Source organism: Lampetra fluviatilis, chromosome 7 (genome assembly GCF_964198595.1).
Source record: "Lampetra fluviatilis chromosome 7, kcLamFluv1.1, whole genome shotgun sequence".
Classification (NCBI taxonomy): domain Eukaryota; kingdom Metazoa; phylum Chordata; class Hyperoartia; order Petromyzontiformes; family Petromyzontidae; genus Lampetra; species Lampetra fluviatilis.
In genome coordinates, this window is record NC_136281.1 from 3,518,651 (window position 1) to 3,540,491 (window position 21,841).

At 44.0% G+C, this 21,841-nt stretch overlaps 2 protein-coding genes across 2 annotated transcripts in view; both read right to left on the reverse strand.

Annotated features, from left to right (window-relative positions):
• Nucleotides 1-19,202, reverse strand: part of LTBP1 (latent transforming growth factor beta binding protein 1) — a 57,074-nt gene extending 37,872 nt beyond the window's left edge. Inside the window, exons 1-5 of the mRNA XM_078858187.1 lie at nucleotides 18,186-19,202; nucleotides 16,335-16,405; nucleotides 8,663-8,900; nucleotides 6,925-7,121; nucleotides 4,763-4,945 (exon numbers count right to left, since the gene is read on the reverse strand). Coding sequence (XP_078714313.1) covers nucleotides 4,763-4,945; nucleotides 6,925-7,121; nucleotides 8,663-8,900; nucleotides 16,335-16,405; nucleotides 18,186-18,562 — 1,066 coding nt within the window. The 5' untranslated portion in view covers nucleotides 18,563-19,202. The remainder of the gene's footprint in view (nucleotides 1-4,762; nucleotides 4,946-6,924; nucleotides 7,122-8,662; nucleotides 8,901-16,334; nucleotides 16,406-18,185) is intronic.
• Nucleotides 19,203-20,350: 1,148 nt separating this feature from the next.
• Nucleotides 20,351-21,841, reverse strand: part of TTC27 (tetratricopeptide repeat domain 27) — a 31,037-nt gene continuing 29,546 nt past the window's right edge. The window contains exons 19-20 of the mRNA XM_078858188.1: nucleotides 21,606-21,706; nucleotides 20,351-20,879 (exon numbers count right to left, since the gene is read on the reverse strand). Coding sequence (XP_078714314.1) covers nucleotides 20,757-20,879; nucleotides 21,606-21,706 — 224 coding nt within the window. The 3' untranslated portion in view covers nucleotides 20,351-20,756. The remainder of the gene's footprint in view (nucleotides 20,880-21,605; nucleotides 21,707-21,841) is intronic.

Consider the following 21,841-nt stretch of genomic DNA (forward strand, 5'->3'; position numbering starts at 1 on the left):
CAACGGTAATTATGCAATATTAAAAAAGTGTACATGTTTAAAATGAGTATTGGACTTCACTGCAAACGAAGAACCATTTAAGTAGCATGAGAACTGTGTTTTTAAAAAAAGTGGGGCATTTCTTATTTAGCCACAAACAGCGTGTGATCAAGTCTGTATATGACGGGAGAAAACAATCGTAATGGAGTAATGGTGCAGGCCGGAAAACCAGAGGTAGACTTTGCAGCAGTGAGCACTGGTCACTATAGTGTGGTGATGAGTCCTAATTATGATTAAACCTACCCACAGTTGTCTATCACTGCATAGCTGCTGCTATCTGTTTGGTAACATTTTCTCAATTTAATTTTTATGGTGCAATGAGATAAGAGAGCCACAATGCACTTCTCCAGAAAATGCTGATGGGTGTTTTATATACGCACACCTAGATGTGTGCTTTTGACACACGTCCGTGTCTTGTTTTGAACAGCATGTGTTGGAAGAGCCACCTCAAACCAGGAAAATAAAAAAGGAGAGAAATATGTTTCAACGTTGCCCATTTGAAAAAGTCTCTGCAAATAGTTACGTGCATGACATTGTAGCATGACTGGGCTCCCCGGGGATGCTATTGCATAGTCCTGTTTACACCGCCTGCAGCACATGGAAAGATGTGAAGGTCCAGCACATGTAACCAGAAAGCAGCCATTCTAAAAAGGCAGCTTCAACACTGGGAGGGGAACAGGAAACGAGAGCAAAAAACAGGAGCACGGCCAACTCAAATGTTTAAACAATCGGCAAAAACCTAAAGATGAAGAGCCTGATCAACCACACACTCAACTGTTCCGTGTTCAAATTTTGGTGAAACCACGAGTGCAATCTGAAACGTGGTTGTGAGGGCCACGTACACGTGATGAAGTATTCCATTCAATTATCCCAGTGAAATCAGAATATGATTCTAGCACAGGTGTCTGGCAATGTCCCTAATTTTGTAAAAAAAAAAAATGATTCCTATGAGGATTCATTTGAAGTTTGTGTTCGAGTTATTAAAAGCTGACCACATGCTGTAAACGTTATGGACTATTGCATCGGCATGCTACAGCGAAACATTTACTGTACAGTACAAGGTTAAGCCGGTATTTTGATTATGAAACCAAATGTTTTAGCTGCGATCTGAGTTGCACGTTGCAGAAAGGGACATAACAGTATTGACCAAAAGTCACCGCAGTAAAACACATGATGTCCCTCAATGCTTAGTTGTAATATATTGGTCATGTCATACGATAGAGTGCTAATAATGAAGCAAATCACGTAAACCATGACCTTCTCATAACAAAGACGGCATGTGATCAAAAGAGTGTATTTTTAATAAAGAGAGCGTGCCATTACATTCTATGAGATGTAAATGAAAAAGGGGGCCACTGCAGAGCATTCAATTCACTGGAATTTGAGAAAGGTGAAGGCGAGAGTATTTGAGGACAAGGCAACGGGAAGTGTGGAGCAACAGAGCCCAGTCAGCGCAGCTACCCCTGCTTTGACGTTAAACTAAAACAAAAACAAAATGTTTTTTTACCAAGCAAGGCTCAATGAGCAAAATATCTATTTTTCAGGAGTGACCTGGCCACAAATGATAGCCTACCAAACAGTGACTTATCATGTGAAAATGTAAAGCAGCCAAATACTCCAAATGCATGTTTCTAAATGTGGAGGGAAAACCCAGAGGACCTGGAGAAAAATCCATGCAACCACAGGGAGAACAAGAAAACTCTAAATATACAGGCGTCAAGGGTTAGGATCGAACCCATTACACCTCTTGTATACCACCAGGCAAGGTAGTTAACATCTCGCCGTTAACGCTAGCAGCAGCATTAGCCCTGCAGCCTCGCCAATGCACTCACCCCAGCCTTGAAATCCATTCACGGTCACAAGGACAGGCGAGGAATGAACGTTATGAGCAACATCAAAGATGCCGCCACCCATGTTCTGAATTGAATTTGCAGTTGAAAATTTAAAAGTTGCGTTTTTTCAAGCACTTACGGTAAACCATTTCAATGCAAGAAAATGTGCATATATATGTACACATATTTAAGAAAGGTAGGGGTTTTTTTTCTTCCGATTAAGCTATTAAACTAGACAACAATATAATAATACAACACTTGTCTCAAGTACACGGTTATGGCCACTTGCGTTTCTAAAAAGAGATGGCTGTGTGGCTCAGGGGGCTAATACCACGTGTTAATAAGGCGACGTGCCGACACCACTGGGATCCTGGTTAAAATCTGGTCAGTCGCCCGTGATTTAACTGGTTTCCCAAATGTGGCTAGTTGATGGACTCATCCCAATCACTCACGACTGAAGAAACCCCCCCTCACCCCCCCCCCCCCCCATTATATAACTTAATTTTGCTAATTCCAGCTATGAGAATCAAAAATATTTGTTTGATTAACATGTGACAACACTTTGAATGGGGGGCAAAAAAAGAGTAAAAGTTGTGCCGCTAGTGCAGATAAATAGGCTTATTGAAGCAACTTCATGAGTTCTGCAACAGCACATTCCAGGGCCAAACTTTGATGCTGTGAGAGTTTTGCATCGATGTGAATACATTTGGGGAGAAAAGCAAAACAATACTAATATAGCATTTAAAACAATGTCATGTGCCATATCCCTTCTTAATGTGAGCTAGGCAATGTGTTGTTCTCCCAAATGTGTTGTCAACGATTAAGCTACCCCTCATCCTCCGCAACCCCTCTGGTTAAGAATGACTTAATTTGTTCTTTTCCGCTGTTTGTTTTGATTTGTACCCAAGAGTCGCGTACATGGTGCAGCATACTGTGTCACATTGGCCTCATCCCAGTACTGGGCTCTCCGTAGCTGAAGCACTGCACATACACTGCCGATCAGTAGCGCTGCACCCCTTCCAGGGCTGGACCCAGTCTTTCTTACGCAATGTATACTCGTTTTCCCCAGCGGGGATTTCTGAGTAACGTCACTAAACCAACACATCGGTCTACCCAACCCCTGGCATGGGGGTGGAACAGAATGACTGGAGTAAATGGCATTCAAGTTTCAAGTATGTTGTGTTTGAACCAGGTGAAAACCAAAGAGAGACGGGATTCGTCTAATTCACAAGAGTGACCCGGGGCATTGGTCAATTGAGTCATTTGATAAATGGACAAGTTCAACAGCCAAATTACTGTAGGGTTCAGTGTGACATGGCGCTTTGTTTTTAAGTATGACTAAGATATGGAAAATACAACAAAAGTTAGCTATATTAATGTTCAACTGTGATAGCGATAACTCGGCAGATAGAAATGCCACTGTTGGATGGATGCAGGAAGCCACTTTTTTCTTCGGAACCTATATATATATTTTTCATCTGGCATATTTAAATTCCTTATATTGTTTATACATGCCCGGTGACAGCTTTGATGAATGCAATAGTAATGATTTTCCTTCTCCAAACAAGTGTGAGAGTGTCAATGTAGCTGCGGTCACAAACACTGCTTGTGTTTTGTAATTGCAACGTGAGTAATGAATTGAACAAGAGTTGGTCAAAGGCTAAAACTTCCCTTTGCTTTGACTAGGTCGCATAGTTTGAGACTCTGCTATTTATATGCCAGCAAAAATGTACACTGTAATTTTTATATTTAGCTATTTTTAGCATTACATTAAAAAACACACTAACCCGTTGAACGTTAGAACATAAATCAATACAATGACTAACAAAACATTTTTATTTTATTTTAGCCTGCACCATGAAGGCATGAGTGCCAAACACAGCTTCATATAATTTGTATATTGCTTTATGTATAATACAAATGCGACCTTGGCAAATGTAAATAACTTGTGCTCATTCTTGAAAAACATTTGTACACAAGAGCTGTCATGGTGCCTAGTGATGGCTCTCAGCTGTTTACACTGGCCACAGCTCAAGTTCACGCCGGCGCTTGCTGGAGGGAAACGCTAGAGACTGCATGCCCGTGTCCGGCCAAAAACCATTGCTCCTTTCTAAGTAGGATCATGGCTGGGCCATGACTCAAGAAGACAATGACTCATTTATGTGCAGCTCAAGTAAAAGTGTAACAGCGCAACAAGTGAATGAGCTCTATTTTTCCTGCCCGCTTATTAAAATGAGCCACACGGTAGCTTCCTGTGAACAGGTCGTAGCTCGCTCGGTTAGACAAATGGGCAGGAGACCGTGCCCTTCCATTCAAGCAAATGTGCAATAAATTGTCCATTGATTTTTAATGAATGATATGGATCCTGGTAAATTCATGTTGGTTAGTCCCACTTGGGTAATCACAATTTGGCCAGCATACGGGGAACATCGTTTCCCACCGTAAGTGAAAAGAATTCTTGTTCTTCTTGGAAACAATAAAGAGGAAACTTAATATACCTAACTCTGACACTTAAATTGATGCATTGTACCTCTGCCAGAATTACAAAAACAAAGCTGTGCCATTATTACCTAATGACAAACTTCATATAAAAATAATGCTGTTATCACAATTCCAAAAAGTGAGTTTTAACCTTTCTTTCCTAATTCTCATAATCACCTTGAAAATATAGGGCAACATTTTTTTAAATAAAGTTTAAACATGAAATTACAAGACAATAGACAATACTTCAAAAATTTAAGAAAATGGAACCATATTTACCGTTCTGTCCATTCTGAGCATGACAAGACAAAGAAGATAGAGAAACAGATTTTTGATAAAATCGAGACATTTCGCAGCAGTTACGGTCAATTCAGGAGCAGCGGCCGCTGTGCGGCGAGCGCACGACTCACCGACGCGGAACCCGGAGCCCGTCAGCATGTCAGCCCCCTCGCCGTTCTCGCTGATCAGCGTCGTCGTGTTGCCCTTCTCACAGGTATTCAGGCACTTCCCGTTGGTGCACGTCATCTTGCAGATGGTGGGTGTGAAGACCACCTTGATGCGCCCCATCGATCCGCTCGCACTCAAGTTGCCGGCTACGAGAGAGGGCAAGAACAGCATGAGGGTGCACAGGGTGGCGGCTGCGGCGGCACCGGCCACGATCGGGCGGTACACGATGCCCATTCGTGCGCTCCCCATCGCAGGCAGGCAACAGTGCAGAGGCACGGAGCTGGGCAGGCTTAGCCGCTTACGGCTGAGCGTCTGACAGCCATCCAGCTGCGTCGTGGACTAAATGAGGCTGGAACCGCAAGGGAGAGAGGGGGGGGTGTTGAGGGTGTGTGTGGCAGCAGGGAGGAGGGGCGGATGGTGGAACGTCCTGCTTATGGAATGGCTAGGGCCACACTCCAAAACCACGTTTGAAGGGAGATCCGACTCCGGGCAGGGTAAGTAATCACAAAGCTGCATTTTATTTGTGACGAATGATGCAGGGAATGTAGCAGAAGGGTTGGGGAGCCTAGGGGAGGGGCATGTGGAGGAAACTACACACCAAGACTCGCAACAACAGCACGAGGTTGTTGTTGCGGCGCTCTCAGGAGACAGAGTGTGCCCGGTGGAAAGCGTTCCAATTAAGCTTTCTCCTGCACACTATTCCCTGCGTGCAGCTTGTACAAGTTGTTTTCATTTTACAAAATAAAAGGTTTCCCTTCCTGCAGTGCACACACTCAACTGAGCTTCATGCAGAAAAACAAAACAGCACTGGTCGGTCATCACCCCGGGCTGCCGATGGGCGTCCTGTGAGGTTTGTTTGGCACGGTTCCATCTGCCGGCCTCTGCAAATGAGTGCGATATACATGCCCTCCACCACGATGAAAACAAAAATCTCACATCACAACTCAGCACAGCGGGAGAAGAGGAACGCAGGGATGCCAACCTCCTTCGATCTCTCTCACATGAAGCCATTAAAAAAACGCTACCACTCTACCATAACGGACGTGTGGATGGTTAGCACAAAGATTTGGTTGAGAATTGAGCAGGGAGAAGGGTTTTGACAATGCAGGTTTTCATCGTCAAATAGTGTGAACTCCCTATGTATACATGCAAACACGATAGCGAGCACCCATCTGTAAATGATGAAGATACACCGGATGGATCGCACTGGAAAAACAACTTACTGCAGTTTCCTCGTCAGACCTTGCATTGAACCAACATAAAATATCACACGTAAATGTGAATTCACAAAGCCAGCCAGAGCAGTCAAATGTTTTTTTTTTCCTGCATGAGACTGTAACGGGGAAAAAAATTGAGGTTTTAATACATCCGTATTTACCAAGAATGCCACACAAGAGCACCGCCTTGAGCATAAACATGAAAACCAGTAAACTAAAATCTCAATACATTTTTTTTACATTTTACTGCCTTGAATTGTTACGATGCGTTCCAAATCATCTACATATTTGTGTTTTCTCCCCAGGTATCTTCTGTTTAAAACGAAATATTTCTTTTAAATCGAAAATATTAATCTTATATAAGTTACTTTATTTTACTAGTCACTACCCATTTTTGTGCCAATTTGCTAAAAGAATTATGGAGCAGATTCACATGCCTTGGCTCTATAATGGTGAATTAAATCTTCACTCCGGGTGGTTTTCTCAGCATCGGCACATACCCTGTGCCAAAACGAAAGCTTCCTGTCACTTGTAACCAATCACTCGAACAAGCTAGGCATGGCTGCTATACAACAATCATTATTATTACCACTATGGAAAAAAATGGGCCTTCTGCTGAAATACCCATGGGATTGTTCGTTGTTTGTGACTGATATCCACAGCTAGGGGAAAGTGTCGCAAAATATTTGTAACCCAGTGCACGTGTAAATGAACCAAAAACAATATTTCTCCATTGACAGAGAAGGCTTAAGGTTCATAAACTTGTGAAGAGTCACGTACATCTTTGCACATATACCTTCCTTAATCTCCCTTATTAACAAGTCACCCAAGTTACAGCATGATTGCAACAGTCACATATTTTTTGTGGCATTTTCAGCATTTGTACGACCCCAACATTGAAGACCCACCATGAAGCAAATGTTCAGAGCCGAGAAGCCCATGCTGGCCGTGCCCCGAGGTCAAGGCGTTGGGGCCGGGATGGGCAGGACGTCCTCCACTGGTCGACACGAGCTGGTGGCTGAAGACCTTAGGCTTGAGCAGGAGTGGTTGGGATGTCCGACGTTGCATGGCCATGCTAAGTGGCGCAGACTGCATTGAGTGTGACCTGCCATACACAGTGCAAACTAGTTCTGTGGAACAATCAAACATGACTGCTCGAACTTGGAATGTGCATGTCATTTTTTGGACCGTGCATCATATTCAAACAAAAGTTGCTTTAACTTACACCGTTATATGTGGATTGCAACAAAAACATATTTTGTTGTTATGCCAGTCATCTATACAAATTAAGTGTGCCAATTACACTAACGAGCAGTTTTATTCATGGCAACCTTACACGTTTGTAACCCAGTGCCTGTTTAAATGGACTAAAACACACGTGTCTGTATTGACATTTGGCTTCAGACTCAAAAACTGTGCAACCATGATGGAAAATGGCCAGACCGTTTGGGCAAGATCAATGTCGTCGACAAGAACACGCTAACAAGGAATGCAAAATTAGACGAAAATGTCACGAAGGTGAAACAAATAACGAGAGTGCTTCATGTGCGTTCAAGTCAAAACTTCAGCAACTTTAGCAACGTCCACCCGAAGGGGCCTCTAATTACTCTCAGACCTGCATGACGTCAGTTGCTGCCACTGAGCATCGGTCCCCCGATCCATGGCATGACCGCAAAATTATACTCCACTCGCAGAGCGAGCGAGCGAGCGAACAAATTAACTAACTTGCAGCCAAGCCAAACCACTTCAGACAGCAACTCAAGCAATGTGTAAGTGCTGGTGATCCAGTCAAATGCGTTGTGCTGTACAAAATTAAAGAAATAAAAATCAATGACAACTCTCATGGATGTTTTTTTTAGTAAACCAAATAAATCTAAGTATTTGTTTCACAAGTTAATATCCTACACATACAATATTTTTCATTCTACTGCAGTTTGGTCAACATTCCGAACTGGCAATCTCCTAAGGATGTCTTTTCTTGTTTTTTTTTAAATAAAGATGCGCGTTTACACAGAAATAAAATTGTCCTGTGATAGTTTGAAGTATTTTTAGAAAGCGGACAGAAATACATTAACTATAATCCTTCATTTCAGTAGGGGACGTGCTAGCCAGTTGTCTCTCTGCTGCATGACCCAAATTAAGCATGCAGTATTTTTTTTTCAAACTGTTATTATTGAATGCACTTCTGGAGGTACTGCAGCCGCACCCTGCTTGCGAGCCGCGCCGTGCACACAACATCGGTGCGACGAGACTGCCCAATTTAGGTAATGAACTGCTGCCAAGGAAACATTTAGTCAGGCATGCTGAGACAAGTGCATGCCGTGTATGTGCATACCTGGCAGAGAAAGTAGAAAAAAATCTCAACGTGGTTTGGCTGGACAACCCATGTAAAGCAGACAAAACGGAAAACAAAGTGCTCACTGTGATGGAGTTCATGATAGAAGCACTGTGATGGAAGATGGACGATTCGGCGGAACAGGAGGCAGACGCAACAGGCCAGACAAACTTGCGTATGAAACACAAACGGGCTGTCCTGTTACGACCAAGGTCAAATGCTTAGCAACCACTTTTGGCAGTGAGAACAAAGGGGGAGACGGTTTTATTTAGAACACTGCGCCCACAAGTTAAAACGCACAGGACACTCACTGTTGCTGGCCCTTGTGTGGCACCATCCGCACAGACGGCTGGTGCTTGACGGTGAGGGTCATGTGTGCGGTACGAGAGAGCGAAGCTGTGCGACTCTGGCTGGGTACCCCACCAGCACCAGCGGCTGCGGCCTGGGGGTTACTGTCTGCGCAGGACGGCCCCCACTTGCCAGCAGGACAGGCACACACCTGGGGCTGCACGCACATGCCTCCGTTCTGGCACGGCGGTGAGCAAACCGCTGAAAATGTACACACACCCAGGTCATCACAATTGAGTAAAAAGCCTCAATGAGCAAAGTCTTACAGCTAAATATTTCCTAGCTCAGGGGTCGGTAAGCTCTGACACTGGAGCTGCACGTGGCCCTTTAAGGACTGCTTCATGGCGTTTTTATTAAGGACCACCCATCTTGTATTCACATGCATTGTGGCTCTTGAAATAGAGGTTTTTTTTTTATAGCTTAACGATATACTGCATGTATCCATGGACCAATTGTTACAGTACTATAATTTTCCACATCTCAGTTTGTTACATCTACTATCGAGTTATTGGTTGCAAGACTCAAAAAGCGATAATAAGGATATCAGAAGCTAATTTTGAAGAGCGGAGTGAAACTTGTTTATCTGCAACACAAACTGCCGTAGTAAGTTCGGCAATTAACTAAGGCGCTATTTGAAGGCAATTTTTAAAAGGCTTGGAAAATTGTATAGACTAAAAAAAATCACAAGGTGTTCGATTTTTTTCAAAGCACTGTGCTTGCTTACTGAAGTAGAAGAATATAATCTGCGCGTCGCTGTAACACCAAGCCACTGGGAAGACATGTGTGGCCACAACGTCGCTATTAAAAGGAGTGTTTTGAATAAACGTTTCCTCCTCCTCCCTTGGGGTCAAACTTTACGAATCAACGTTGTTAGTCTTCATCCACATGTAATATAGTCTGTGCACCCAGAAATGAGGTTGCCTTTTTCTTTAGCCACAGCCCAAGTGTATAATGCAATTGGCCTCCGAGTTGTTTACGCTTTTTTTTTCGGCATTTACATAGCTTCAACAACACACAATAATGTGCATTACACGTATAACAGCGGTTTTCCCTTGCGATGGGTTTTACCATAATTTACAGACCTGGAAAAAAACGATTTAAAAGTTTTCAACAACTTTGAAAACCCACCCCAAACCACACTTTGTATAGAAGTGTGTGGGAGGTCTCATTAACAGTGCTGGAGTACAATTTCTTGAAGCACACACTTACAAACTAAAGAGGCCAATTGTGTAAACAAACATGGTACTGACTGGTCACACAAATATGTATTGTTTTCACAGATATTCATCCAGAACACCGTTAGAATGTTCAGGTTTGACTCGGCTCTTCACACACACACCCTATAAATATGATGTTATGATTACATCTCCTTGGAAACTTTCTGAAGCCACAAAACAGTGTAAGTAGCGATCGGTTTCTGCAACAAAGCCCCCAGGCGCCAATTAGAGGCAACTCCAAGACACAACGCTGGTACCCCTTAGGCAAATGTGCATTTCATATCAAGCATACAGCTTGCACTATACATTACTCTCAGTGCACGCAAACGTGATTATGGGCGTAATGATCCACTCAGCTGGTGTGTTTTTTCTTATGAATTTGTCACAATTCAGGGTTGATAATGGGATTCAAACATTTTTTTAAGCATTGCAGTGAATGTAGCAGTCTCGCGGCTGCACGGGCCATGTTAACCCATGATGAAATAACATGCACACATAAAACAAACATGTTGACTCTTAAATCACATACACCAATCCAATGCAATATTAAGAGCTTAAGAATCCATATTAATTATCGATTCCATGGAAGGTTACACCGATAAATATGATTACTGGATTTGCATTAGTATGCATAGAAGTGTAGTAACAGGAGAAGACACTGGCGTGCTTTTGTGAGCAACGACACTGCTGGCTCCAAGATGTGTTTGACATGAACATAAAAGGAAGGGTGCAATTGGTCAGTCAACGTTAAGGGGCACATGTCCAGTGATAACAAGCCATGGAAAAAATGAAAAGCAATCTCGGCACATGTTGAGCACGTGTGTTAGTAGTAATCTAGTGCCAATATTAGAATGTAATACCACTCATATACAACTACGCGGATTATACAATGTAACGTTCCACGGACAAAATAAGTCATTCATAACTGTGCGCGTAATACTAACCCTCAAACGTAGTTCATCTTTGAAGTTCTCTTAAATCCTCACAACTCAGGACCACAGCTGTCACTGCCTAGCTAGGTATGCTAAGAGTTACACGGTTGACTGCATACAAATCACGGGAGCAATCATTCTAACACAAGAAGTGAGGACTGTGACACACCCACAAGGGAGCCGGAGGAATCTCTGCCAAGGCTGAAATGCAAATAAAGTTAGTATTCCAAAATTTGAAAAAACTAAATTCTCCCAAAAATGTGCCCAAACTTGGTGACCAAGTCAATGGCCACACTGTATTATAAGAAGCAATGAAGCCAGTTACAGAACGTAACAGAAAAAGGAGAAAACAAATATAATCTTTGTTGGGCAGCGAGGGACGAGCTGAGCATCCACGGACCTTCTCAGCGATATAACTTATTCTATCCCCTGGGGCAGATTCACAGTTACCCCAGCAATCACGCTTGTGAACGGGAATCGGAACATTTTTGACGACTTACGCTGAAAAATTACACTTGATCAATCACACCTCCCATGTACGTGGCACCTTATACACATAAACCATCAGAAACTATGCACAACAACATTATCTTGCGTGCTGCACAAGTGCGAATCTGTAAAAGTTGTATTTTTTCACGCAAGGCAAATTTTGTTAGGTATGTTTTTTGTACGCATTAGATATTTAGGGCTTTTTTTAAATAAATACACCAGCTAGGTTGGAGGGGAATATGAACACACACAAATCATGTTAAGAAGCCGACGAAGCAATTTAAACGACTAAATTTAAGATTTTTTTTAAACACAATACTACGTAATTATAATAGATGTAGTAAATTATTTCAATGCCTTTGTTCGTTCACTTTTTTTCCAAGGCCATGTTGGTCAATAGGATTTTTGACCAAACTTCACCGGTCAATGAGGAATGGTGAAAAGGGGGCCCCAAGAGTAGTTCATATATTATTCGTCACCGACTGATGTTAACTGTGGCCAGGAATCGAATGAAGGTCGCTGGGTTCATAGTGCAGTCCATTAATCACTGCGCCACCACTTCAGCCGATGTTATTACACCGATTCCAAAACAGGAAGATCCGCTTATGTAAACATCTATTTAGCCGCTGTCGGTCTTTGCTTCGAGGGGGGTAGCAATGGAGACGCAGCTTTTTACATTCAGTACGACCTTCTTCTGCAGTGAAATAATAACCAGGCGACGTATTGACACCAACCTGCAATATAGATACGGTACTCGGATAACCGTTGGGTCAAAACAGAGAAAACAAATTCACTATAAACAACCACAATAATGTATGATCCGACAAAATTTCCCAGCAAGGAATTTATGAACTCTGTTGTTATACAAGCCAAAAACCACATCAATTAATACCAGTAGAGTATCTATTTGCCATCAAACTGTTTTATGTATAACACGATGAGAGGGTATAAATATACAATCAATAAAAACATTAAATTTTAAATATTAATCATATTATTTAATTCTCACAAAAGGCATTACAAACATTAAACATTCTGAAGAGTAAATCTTTGCTCGCAACATCTATCACGGTTTTTTTCCTTGGAAACGTTTAGGGTATTCATTACTGTAGATGTAAATCCATAAATCAATGTAAAACCCTGTCTAACTATTAATGTGCCATTTAATTTGATCGTGACGAACACTAACCAGCTTGTTGCATATGGACCACTCTGCACAGAAGCAAAGTAAGAAAAACACTGCAGTTTCTGCACAGTCACGCAGCATGAAAGACGGCCTCTTCAACACCGAGGCAAACGGGCGCCACACAAGCGATAGCAGTCATACTGGGCTTTATTAAAGTACAGCATCTGAAACACTGGGATGTAAAACCATCCGAAGAATTTGGCCGAGAGTGCACGGAGCCTGACAGCATAACAGAGGCCGGCAGATTGCTGGACACCTGCCAAGCGGGGGCTATCCTGGCACTCACCCGGTAGTGCTGCACAAATACCACGATGCCAACATTAACAATTAATTCCCAATACACCATTAAATGGATGTACTGACGGTACACCAGTGCAGCATAACACACCGGTCCTCGTAAACGGCAACTGCATCCGTGCAAACTCAGTTGCCGTAGATTGAACTGCTGCTGACTACAGCTGACGATGAAGCTCGATCAGACACTGTAGCCGTTGCTGACGATCCACCAGAAGAAAATGCCTGAGAAGTCGCTGCTGCCGCTGACCGAGCTAATTCTGGAGACCCGCCAAATAAAAATGAGGCCAGAACTGACGATGTCGTTGTTGTATTTGAGCGAGCTGCCGACTCTCCATCAGAAGTTTCCCGAGATTCAGCAGCTGCTTTCCCATTCGAACGTGTGACACGAGCCATCATCTTTCGATGCCATCGTCCGCCAAGAATGATTCCGGAAACGAATCGAGGAACCGTCCAAACAAGTCTTGGACACGAGTCAAATTTGCCTTTGGAACATGGAGTCAGTTGTCATCAGGCTGGGTGCTCTACGGCAACAGACTGTGAAGATTCATAACATTCGTCTTCCGACTGCTTCGACATCACGGGAACAGGTTTTGACGCACCCTGCAAGATTATATGACCGGAGTTGTGCATCGCAAGAAAATAAATAATTGTGAAAAATTTAGCTTATTCCATCCCGCGCACCGGTGTACCGCCGATACATTCAAATGCAAATATGTCCAATTACCAATCCTGCTAAATATACAGGGAATTATATTATTTCAATCAGTGGTCTTGCTGAAAAGCAAAGGAAATATGTAATATAAAGCATGAGGTTTGACACCACGGTTCTTGTCGTGGATTATTCTGAACCAGCCATAAGACTCATTATCTGGGCACAATCCTGCCACGTGGATCATCGTGCCACAGTATTAATAGCGCCACGCACTGGCTCTAGATCATATGTCACATAATTTCAATACAGTACTTCTGTATTTATAATAAACAGCCTGCAGATTACCCAGCTCCCTCTTGCACGATAATGATACTCGGACGGCTGGAGATGTATTTTTACCAGCAGGCACTGGCTGCACATTGTTATAGATAAATTTCACACCCGAGGAGGAGCCCAGAGCGAGTTGACCTGGCTCCATTCCATGACATACAACCCAAGTGCTTTGAGAACACGAACAACACTCCTCACTTTGCCCTGCTCATGCGATGGAGAATTCACCGAACTTGAAAATTATCTATGTGATACGTATTTAATGGAGCCATCGATTTAAATTCATTGTCACATTGTCAATACTTGTATAAAATCGTACATCTATAATGATAAATGATTTTCAATTTATATTTGTAATACGTTAACATAAAAACCTGCAGCCATTAGAGATGCCAAATTTACCATGGGAAAACAGAATTGATTTTTTATTCAAAATGGGACTCTGAATTATGACAATTCATCAGATTGTAAGGGGGGAGAATAATTACATGCCTGCTACATCTTCGCAACATGCATTGGTCACAATGGCTACACTCCTCTGTGGAAGAATGATATAAAGTGAACTCGAGACCTAATATGTACAAACTTAATTTGTCATCCATAATATAGGTTTTTTGGGTAAGATCGCGTAAATATAAATGTGTCGTTAAACCCGCCACCACCTGACACAGCCAATTAGTAAGGTTTGTCACGTAAACAGAACATGCCAATTCGTTACTAGTACAGCACACCGGTGTGTTGCAGAGCAAATCCACAACATTTACAATCCGACTATGACGTTTCGCCAGTAAGTACAACTTAGCTTCATCAGGCGACAGCCAGATTTGTGGAGAAATCCACCTGTTTCCTTCCTTAAATAGAGGAATAGATGTGATGACGTCACTTGTGAGCCCTGTATTATGGATGATATTGGTCGCGAAAGCCTACGTTTTAAACTGAATTTGTTATATCCCACCTCTGGTCCAACACTTGAGACAAGGATTGATCGACCACAGATGTGTGAAACTCCAAGACTGTAAATGTGGCAAAGTTATTGCAATAAGTGGGTTTGCAAACCCATTTGTGAATCTTTAACTGTTAGCCCATCATGTGCGTGAGTTTTCTCTGGGTACTACAATCTCTGCCCATGAGCACAAGCTTCTTGAATAGAGAATGGCCAAACATCACAATGCATGACCCTCCTGAGAAAGAGCTTTGAGACTTGTTGAGGCTTTCCTGGAAAATAGATGACGTTAGTCTAATGGGTAAGTGTAAATAGCATTTCTACTAATGCCGTTTACAGAATGACTGTATTTGGTAATGTCACATACTGAAGACTCGCACGGGTTACGTTGCATTCAAATGAGGATTAAAGCAGCTAATGCATCATACTTTTCCTAAGCAACGTTGAGTAAGTGCACTGTCATGTCCTACAGACACATCAACAACGGAAGAAAACAGAGGAATCTGAGGCTGTTTGAAAAAGCTGTTTGTCTGAAAAATCTTGCTGCCGATTTGGTTGTGTTTGGGTCGCCTGAGTAAAACCAATTTGGAAGATAAACATTTATCTTTCGTGCATTTTCTCAATGGCACCTGGAAGTTGATTGATTGGTTCTCACATCAATGAATGGCCATTTATGCAGCAGCCACCCAAATTCTTGGCTTTAGTACACATGTTGTGCGGAACTGAAGTGATTTTTACCAGCTGACATAGGATCTTCCCACAGATGCCTCAGGATGTAGTGATTAACTTTCCATTTACTTACAGTCAGTAGACTGTGAATTACTAAGACTGCCATTCTGTTTTCCATTAGTACAATGGCAATTGAAAAATGTGTTGTCAAATTGCAGCTTCAGTGAACTTATATATAACTGGTACAGGAACTAACAGGAAGGCGTTCTTCAGGAAGGCCAGTTGGCCCAAATGTCAAGTCCTTCCTTTCCTCTCAGTGAGAGTATAAATACATATGTACAAGGCATATTATTATTTTTAGAATTCTATTATTTTTAAGGGAACACCAAATTTATGTCAAATCCCAAGATACCGCCAAAATATATTCTGTAACGCATATACATCCGAGAAGTATATCACTCACCTACATCTTTATAAAGGTTACCATTATGAATAATAACAAATGTTGAATGAAATGGACGTACTCAAAATGTAGCACATCACAGTCAACCTGAAAGAGTGCGGCCGTTTTAATGCTGATAATAGTTATGAAAATGTGACCTCACCTATCTGCTACATTGGCAAGGTCACGAAGGTCGTATTGGTTATCAGCACGTTGTTCTATTTAGGAACGTAGCAGTATATTCTGACATTTAGAGAAAGCACTATGGGTAAGTTCTTAAACAGTTGGTCCTTCCCAAACACCACAACAGGAGAAAGAGCGCCATCTGGAGGGAGCACACTTCTGTATCATTGGCAGCGCATTTTAAACTCGCACAATTTCAACCATTGCTCTTGCAATGTTGTTAAATTACAGTACAGTTTTGTTCATAATCGCACACCGCAGAGACACAGGGTAGGGGTGAGGGGTCAGGACGTACGTTTGGTGCACATCTGGGAGCCGGGGCTCTGGCTCCATCCTGGGCAGCACTGTGCTCCGCAAATGTTCGGCCTGCATCAGATACAGCAAGACAATTTTAACGATGGGCAAACACAAACACAGAGCCTCATGTTTCTGTTGTTGATTACGAATGTTGAAGTATGAATGACGGCAACACATACAACGCATTGGGAGAGCGCTGCGTGGTGGTGGTGGTGGTGCGAGACCAGTCGCCACTCAGCTCATGTAGCCTCCAACACCCAGGGATTCCCGTGTCACGCCGTGACATGTTGTATTTTACAGCACAATTGTATAAAGTTACATTCAGGGTTCAATTGCCTATCACCCTTTTCAAAGTACACCATGAAGTGCAAAAATTACGAGGTCAAGGCATAAGCACGGCTTCACAACTTGCGGCATTTGCGATGATGGACGGGCATTAATTTTTTTGCGATGGAATTGTTTTACAATTCGCAGGCATCGTTAAACAGCTCATGGGTGCGTCTACACTTGAGGACGGCAATGCTTCAACGGCGTGGGCTTGTGTCCCCCAGGTGAAGCCATTAAATTACTGGAGCGAAATGAATATCATCCGGTGGGGAGACGCAGCACGCTGGGTGGTGGGGCAACAGTTAAGTGATTAACTTTGATTAGACACTTAACGTGATTACACCGATTGGTGCCCGTGGTTGTCACAGCCACTTTAAGATGTTTTCTTGTTTTTGTTTTTTGTTTGTTGCGGTTGCACCCGATTCAAGAGCCGAATGGCTCACAGAGCTATACCAAATAAATGAAATGGAAACTGAGTAAACCAAGTCACAGCAACTGGCTTGGGAACAGGTGACATCAGCGAGGATGTGTAGGGAGTTAAACCCTCAAGCACTTGCATAATTGATGAAGCAGTGCATCTACGCGTGATGCGATTGATCTTTATTTCCCCTTTGATCGATGGCTTCGAGAAAAATACACGGATTCCTCAACAAGGAATATATTTTGTTCACCCAAGGCAAAAGCGGGTCACCCAAACCGCACACACGACCCGCAAAAAACCCAACACATTTGGCAACAAACAAGCCAGAAATGCACAAAATTTTGATGAATAAAGCATCTTATGCAACCGCAACTCAAGACGCTGATGTGTGTATAAACCAGCACACAAATAAACCAGCACACACACGTACAAGCCCACCCATTGTACACAAGCCAAGGAACAACATACACAAACCGACCCAAAACACACACACACACAAATGCAACCTCCACTTTGCGCAAATACGACCTACGGAGTGCGTAGTAACATAAAGCACGCGGGTCAATAGACCATTGAAGGTCTTCGCCACGCCGTCTTGTTTGGCCATACTTCACCACGCTGGTCAATGCGTGTTGGTGACGGGTGGAGATCAGGACCGGGGATGATGTCGACTCCACTTCCCATGCAGTACAGTGCGGCACAACGCACAAATAACACCAACACAAAAATAAACCCACGAAACTTAGAGGCACGTGCATTTACAAACCCGTGCTTCTAACCTATACTCCAAACGCACAAATAACGCGTCGATAAAAGTACAGTACTTTAACGAAGGCGCACACCAACAACCCAAACACTGACAGCCACAAGAAGACAGCTCCAGCAGCCGGGGAAGAACCAGAGATGGTTCCTCCAGTACTCCAACAGATGGTCGCTCCGTCCCATGTACCCTGGACTGAGCCCTCTGGGCGAGTTGATTCCTCCTCGGGTCAAGAGATGGTCCCCTCCATCCCGGGACCCTGGGTCCATCGCTCCACCTCTGGGACCCACCCCGTGCGTGCCGCTGTGTTAGCAAGACACAACGAGCTCGACTGAACTCACCCGGGGAGCGGTGCTGCCTGCCGTGGAGCCGAGCCTTGCTGATGATGATGCTGCTGCTGATGATGATGCTGCTGCTGCTGCTGATGATGCTGGGTCCCCGTGCCTGGCCGGGCCCGCAGAGGCAGCGCCCCATCGGCACCGTACGCGGCGCGGAGGCGCACGGGGCTGTCCCTGAAGCCGGCTACGCGGTGAGACTGCGCGATCTGCTGCTCGTGCTGCTGCTGCTGTTGCTGCTGCTGTCCCTGCTGCTGTTGCTGCTGCTGCACCACGTATGTGAAGACCCTGCGGTAGCTTCTATGTTGAGCCCCAGCCAAGGCGGCCAGCAGCAACAGCAGCAGGCACAGACAGCGGCACGGGCAGACTGCGAACCTCGCCATGCCTCTTCTCCGCGGGGGCCCTGGGGTGGCCGGGAGCCAGGGGGGTGGTGGTGGTGGTGGTGGCGCAACCGGAGGGCCGCCGAAGGTCGCCTCCCTGGGGGACGCTGGGACGCGACCTGTGCCTCGACCGGGTCGTGGGTCCTGGCGCTCGGAATGCGTGCGGATTGCCTCGCTGGGATTTACAGCATTTACCTTAATAAAGAGGCGGGGGAGGTGGCTAGCGGAGGCTGGAGGAGGAGGAGGAGAAGGGGGAGGAGTGGAAGGGTGCGCCGGGACGGGACCCCCACTACTACCAGGAGGAGAGAGAGAGGGCACTTTCAGTCGGAGGGGGATTTGACCCCAACGCGCGCGGTAGGAATTGGCTGGGAAAGGGCGAGGCTTTGGGCACCAACTGGGGAACTTTCACCACAAAGGGAAGGAAGTTGGAGGAGATCGCTGCCCCGAGCAAATAAAAGGCTCTTTCACGAGGAGATAGGGCCCATTAATGTGAGGTCGGAAGAGGCCCTACCAAGAAAATGAAGAGGGGACACGCATCAAAGCACAAGACGATGACCCATCGGGAAAGTTTTAGAAAGCAGGTACAACGAAAGGGTTAAAAACTAGAAAGCAGAGCTCCCAATATAATGGAGAGGAACAACCCCACCAGAACAATTGTAGAGCATCACCAGATGTAGAGTTCTAACAAGAGGGAGTTGGTGGGTGCCTACCAAGATGAAATTTTATGGAAAGGGGGCCCTCCAGAATAGAGGGGTCAAAACTCTACTGACTTCAGGGTTCTATTGAGGATGAGGGGGTGGAGTCCGTTGATATTGGAGTCCCACTAGTCGAAAAAAGAAGAGTGTGGTCTCGCGAATAGGGGAGGGGAAAAGGTAGTGGCTTCCCAAATAGAGTGACCAACACAGAGTCCTACCAGAACAAGAGAACGTTAGGAAAGAGGGTCCCATCCCATACAAGCCACCGCTCAATGTGAGCTCACTGCCCGCAGGCTACACATGACTTATCCCCCGAACCGCATCCACGCGCAGCCCACGCGTTGCCGGGGAGTTCCCGCCTCTCAGTGGCGGGGCTTGTTGGGGGGGGAACTCCCCAACTTGCGGCCAATGTTCACCCACCACTGTGGTTGCGTGTGGGGCCAATCGTGTGGAGCGCGCCGGTCCTCTTGATGTGCGTCACCGCCCTGACGGGCCTATTGCAATCGCGAGACCCGCGCCGGCACCGCGTGTGCTTTGCGGGTGTGTCGGGCGGAGGAGAGCGGAGGGCGGCGCCAACAGATGGCCCAGCCAACCAAGCGGTGACCGAGCAGATGCCATGCAGCTGAGTCGTTACCACCAATGTGCGTGGGTGGGAGGTGAGGTCACCAAAGTGAGAGTTCACTGCAGGTGCAGGGTCATTTGATCAGTTTTTCAGCCTCAGCCTTCCCCCCCTCCCTCCCTCCCCCACAAGAGTTTTATTTTTTACAAGTTTTATTTTAGGGAGGGAAGCGGATACGATTGAGAGAAAAAAAAATAGAACTTTGCAGGCGTGCAACAAGCCAAATAAAACACATTTAATGTTTCAACGCTATATTTGCCGTCCCACGACGAGCAGTGTAATGCAAATAGAAATTAGTCACATTATTATTGCTTCTTAGTGCAATATTGCATGTGCTTCATGTTTTGATTTTTATACGATTCCTACATTACACAATAAACCTTTATTTAAAACCACAGTGCAGATTTAAAGTATCTTAAGCAAACTGGGCTGGAACAATAATGGTATCAAAACATTTTGAATTAAATGACATAAAAATGTAGAAAATGTTAATTTATTGAAAACATTTCCAAATATAACGATGCACACATTGCATGTTCACACCCCAAACTGCAGGATACAAGCAATACGGTATTAAGATACTTTTTTCCCTTAAGGCACAACTCCACATGAATGAATTCCAAACATATCAATTACTCTCTCACAAAAATACTTGTACGGTAATAATTTACTCCTAGAAGAGTCAATTTATTCAATCATAACAAACTGAAAAGAGAAGACATGGTATGATGTGGAATCGAAATTAGCAATGATCAATTGAGTAATATATGGGTCTCATCCAGCTGACATCTGTTTTTTCATTTCAAACTTGAATACGAGTGCAGCTACTGAGCTTGAGTGTGCATTGCAGCGTTGAGATTTGATCCTCTGCTCTGTGCAGCTACTACACGGAATTCCTAAGCTGATTGCAGAGCTCCTGTAGCTCCAACCCGAGGCTGTCCATCGCCTGCACAATGTCCATGAGGTCACCCTGTAGCTCCCCGGTGCTCATATCCGTGTGCTGCTGCTGCTCACAGTCAAAGTAACACCATATGTGGTCATGTATCACATCATGTACACACGATTGCAATCTTATCATACGTTTTCCAGTATTCATATGACATATGATCAGAAAAGATGGACCCTTACAAAGAAAATGGAACATTAATTGAAGAGATGCAAAAAAGCATGGAGAGATGCATGCTGGGAATTAAAATAAGACACCAAAAAAAGGAATACTTGGATCAGATCACAATTTCATATTTGAGATATCTTGACTTAAGGAAAGTAAGTGGGGTTGGACAAGGATGCATTACGAGAAAGGATGGCCACTGGATGGGACTGGAATTGCAACCAAAGGAGAAGACATGCCTGTGAGGACAATCAATCAACAATATTAGCACATGCACCAGAGATTGATGGACCATGAAGGATGGTGATAATGTGGAGAGGCTCTTATCCGGCAGTACATAGTGCATGTTTGCTGCTGCTGCTGATGACGATTCCAGTAGCATTGTAGAAAAAGTGATGAAACAGATTTGTATATTTTTTATTAGCATACACTATAATAGTCTGTATTTTTGATTCATAAAGCAATAGTTAATTTAAAAATACATTTTTGAGCATAAAATACATTCAATCCTAAAATATTACAAAATAAAATTTACTCTGGGTCCAAAACAGTCCAACAATGAGTGTTTAATAGTAGCTATGCACAGCTGCTAGAATTATCTTAAACTCTGCTTGCACTCACCTTGGCCTTAGCAGAAAGACCCCGGAGACTGAGACGAGCTGATGACAACAGCTGCATGGCCTCCTGCGCATTGCCCTTTTTTTTGGCACATTGGATGGACACTGGAAGGAAAAGACCAAAAAAGCCATCATCAAATTTGTGTTTAACAGATGTTGTTTGGATATGTTGAGAAGGCCAATTAGGAAATAACAAAGAGTGTTCTATAACTTTACATATTAAGTCTATACACGTTTTCC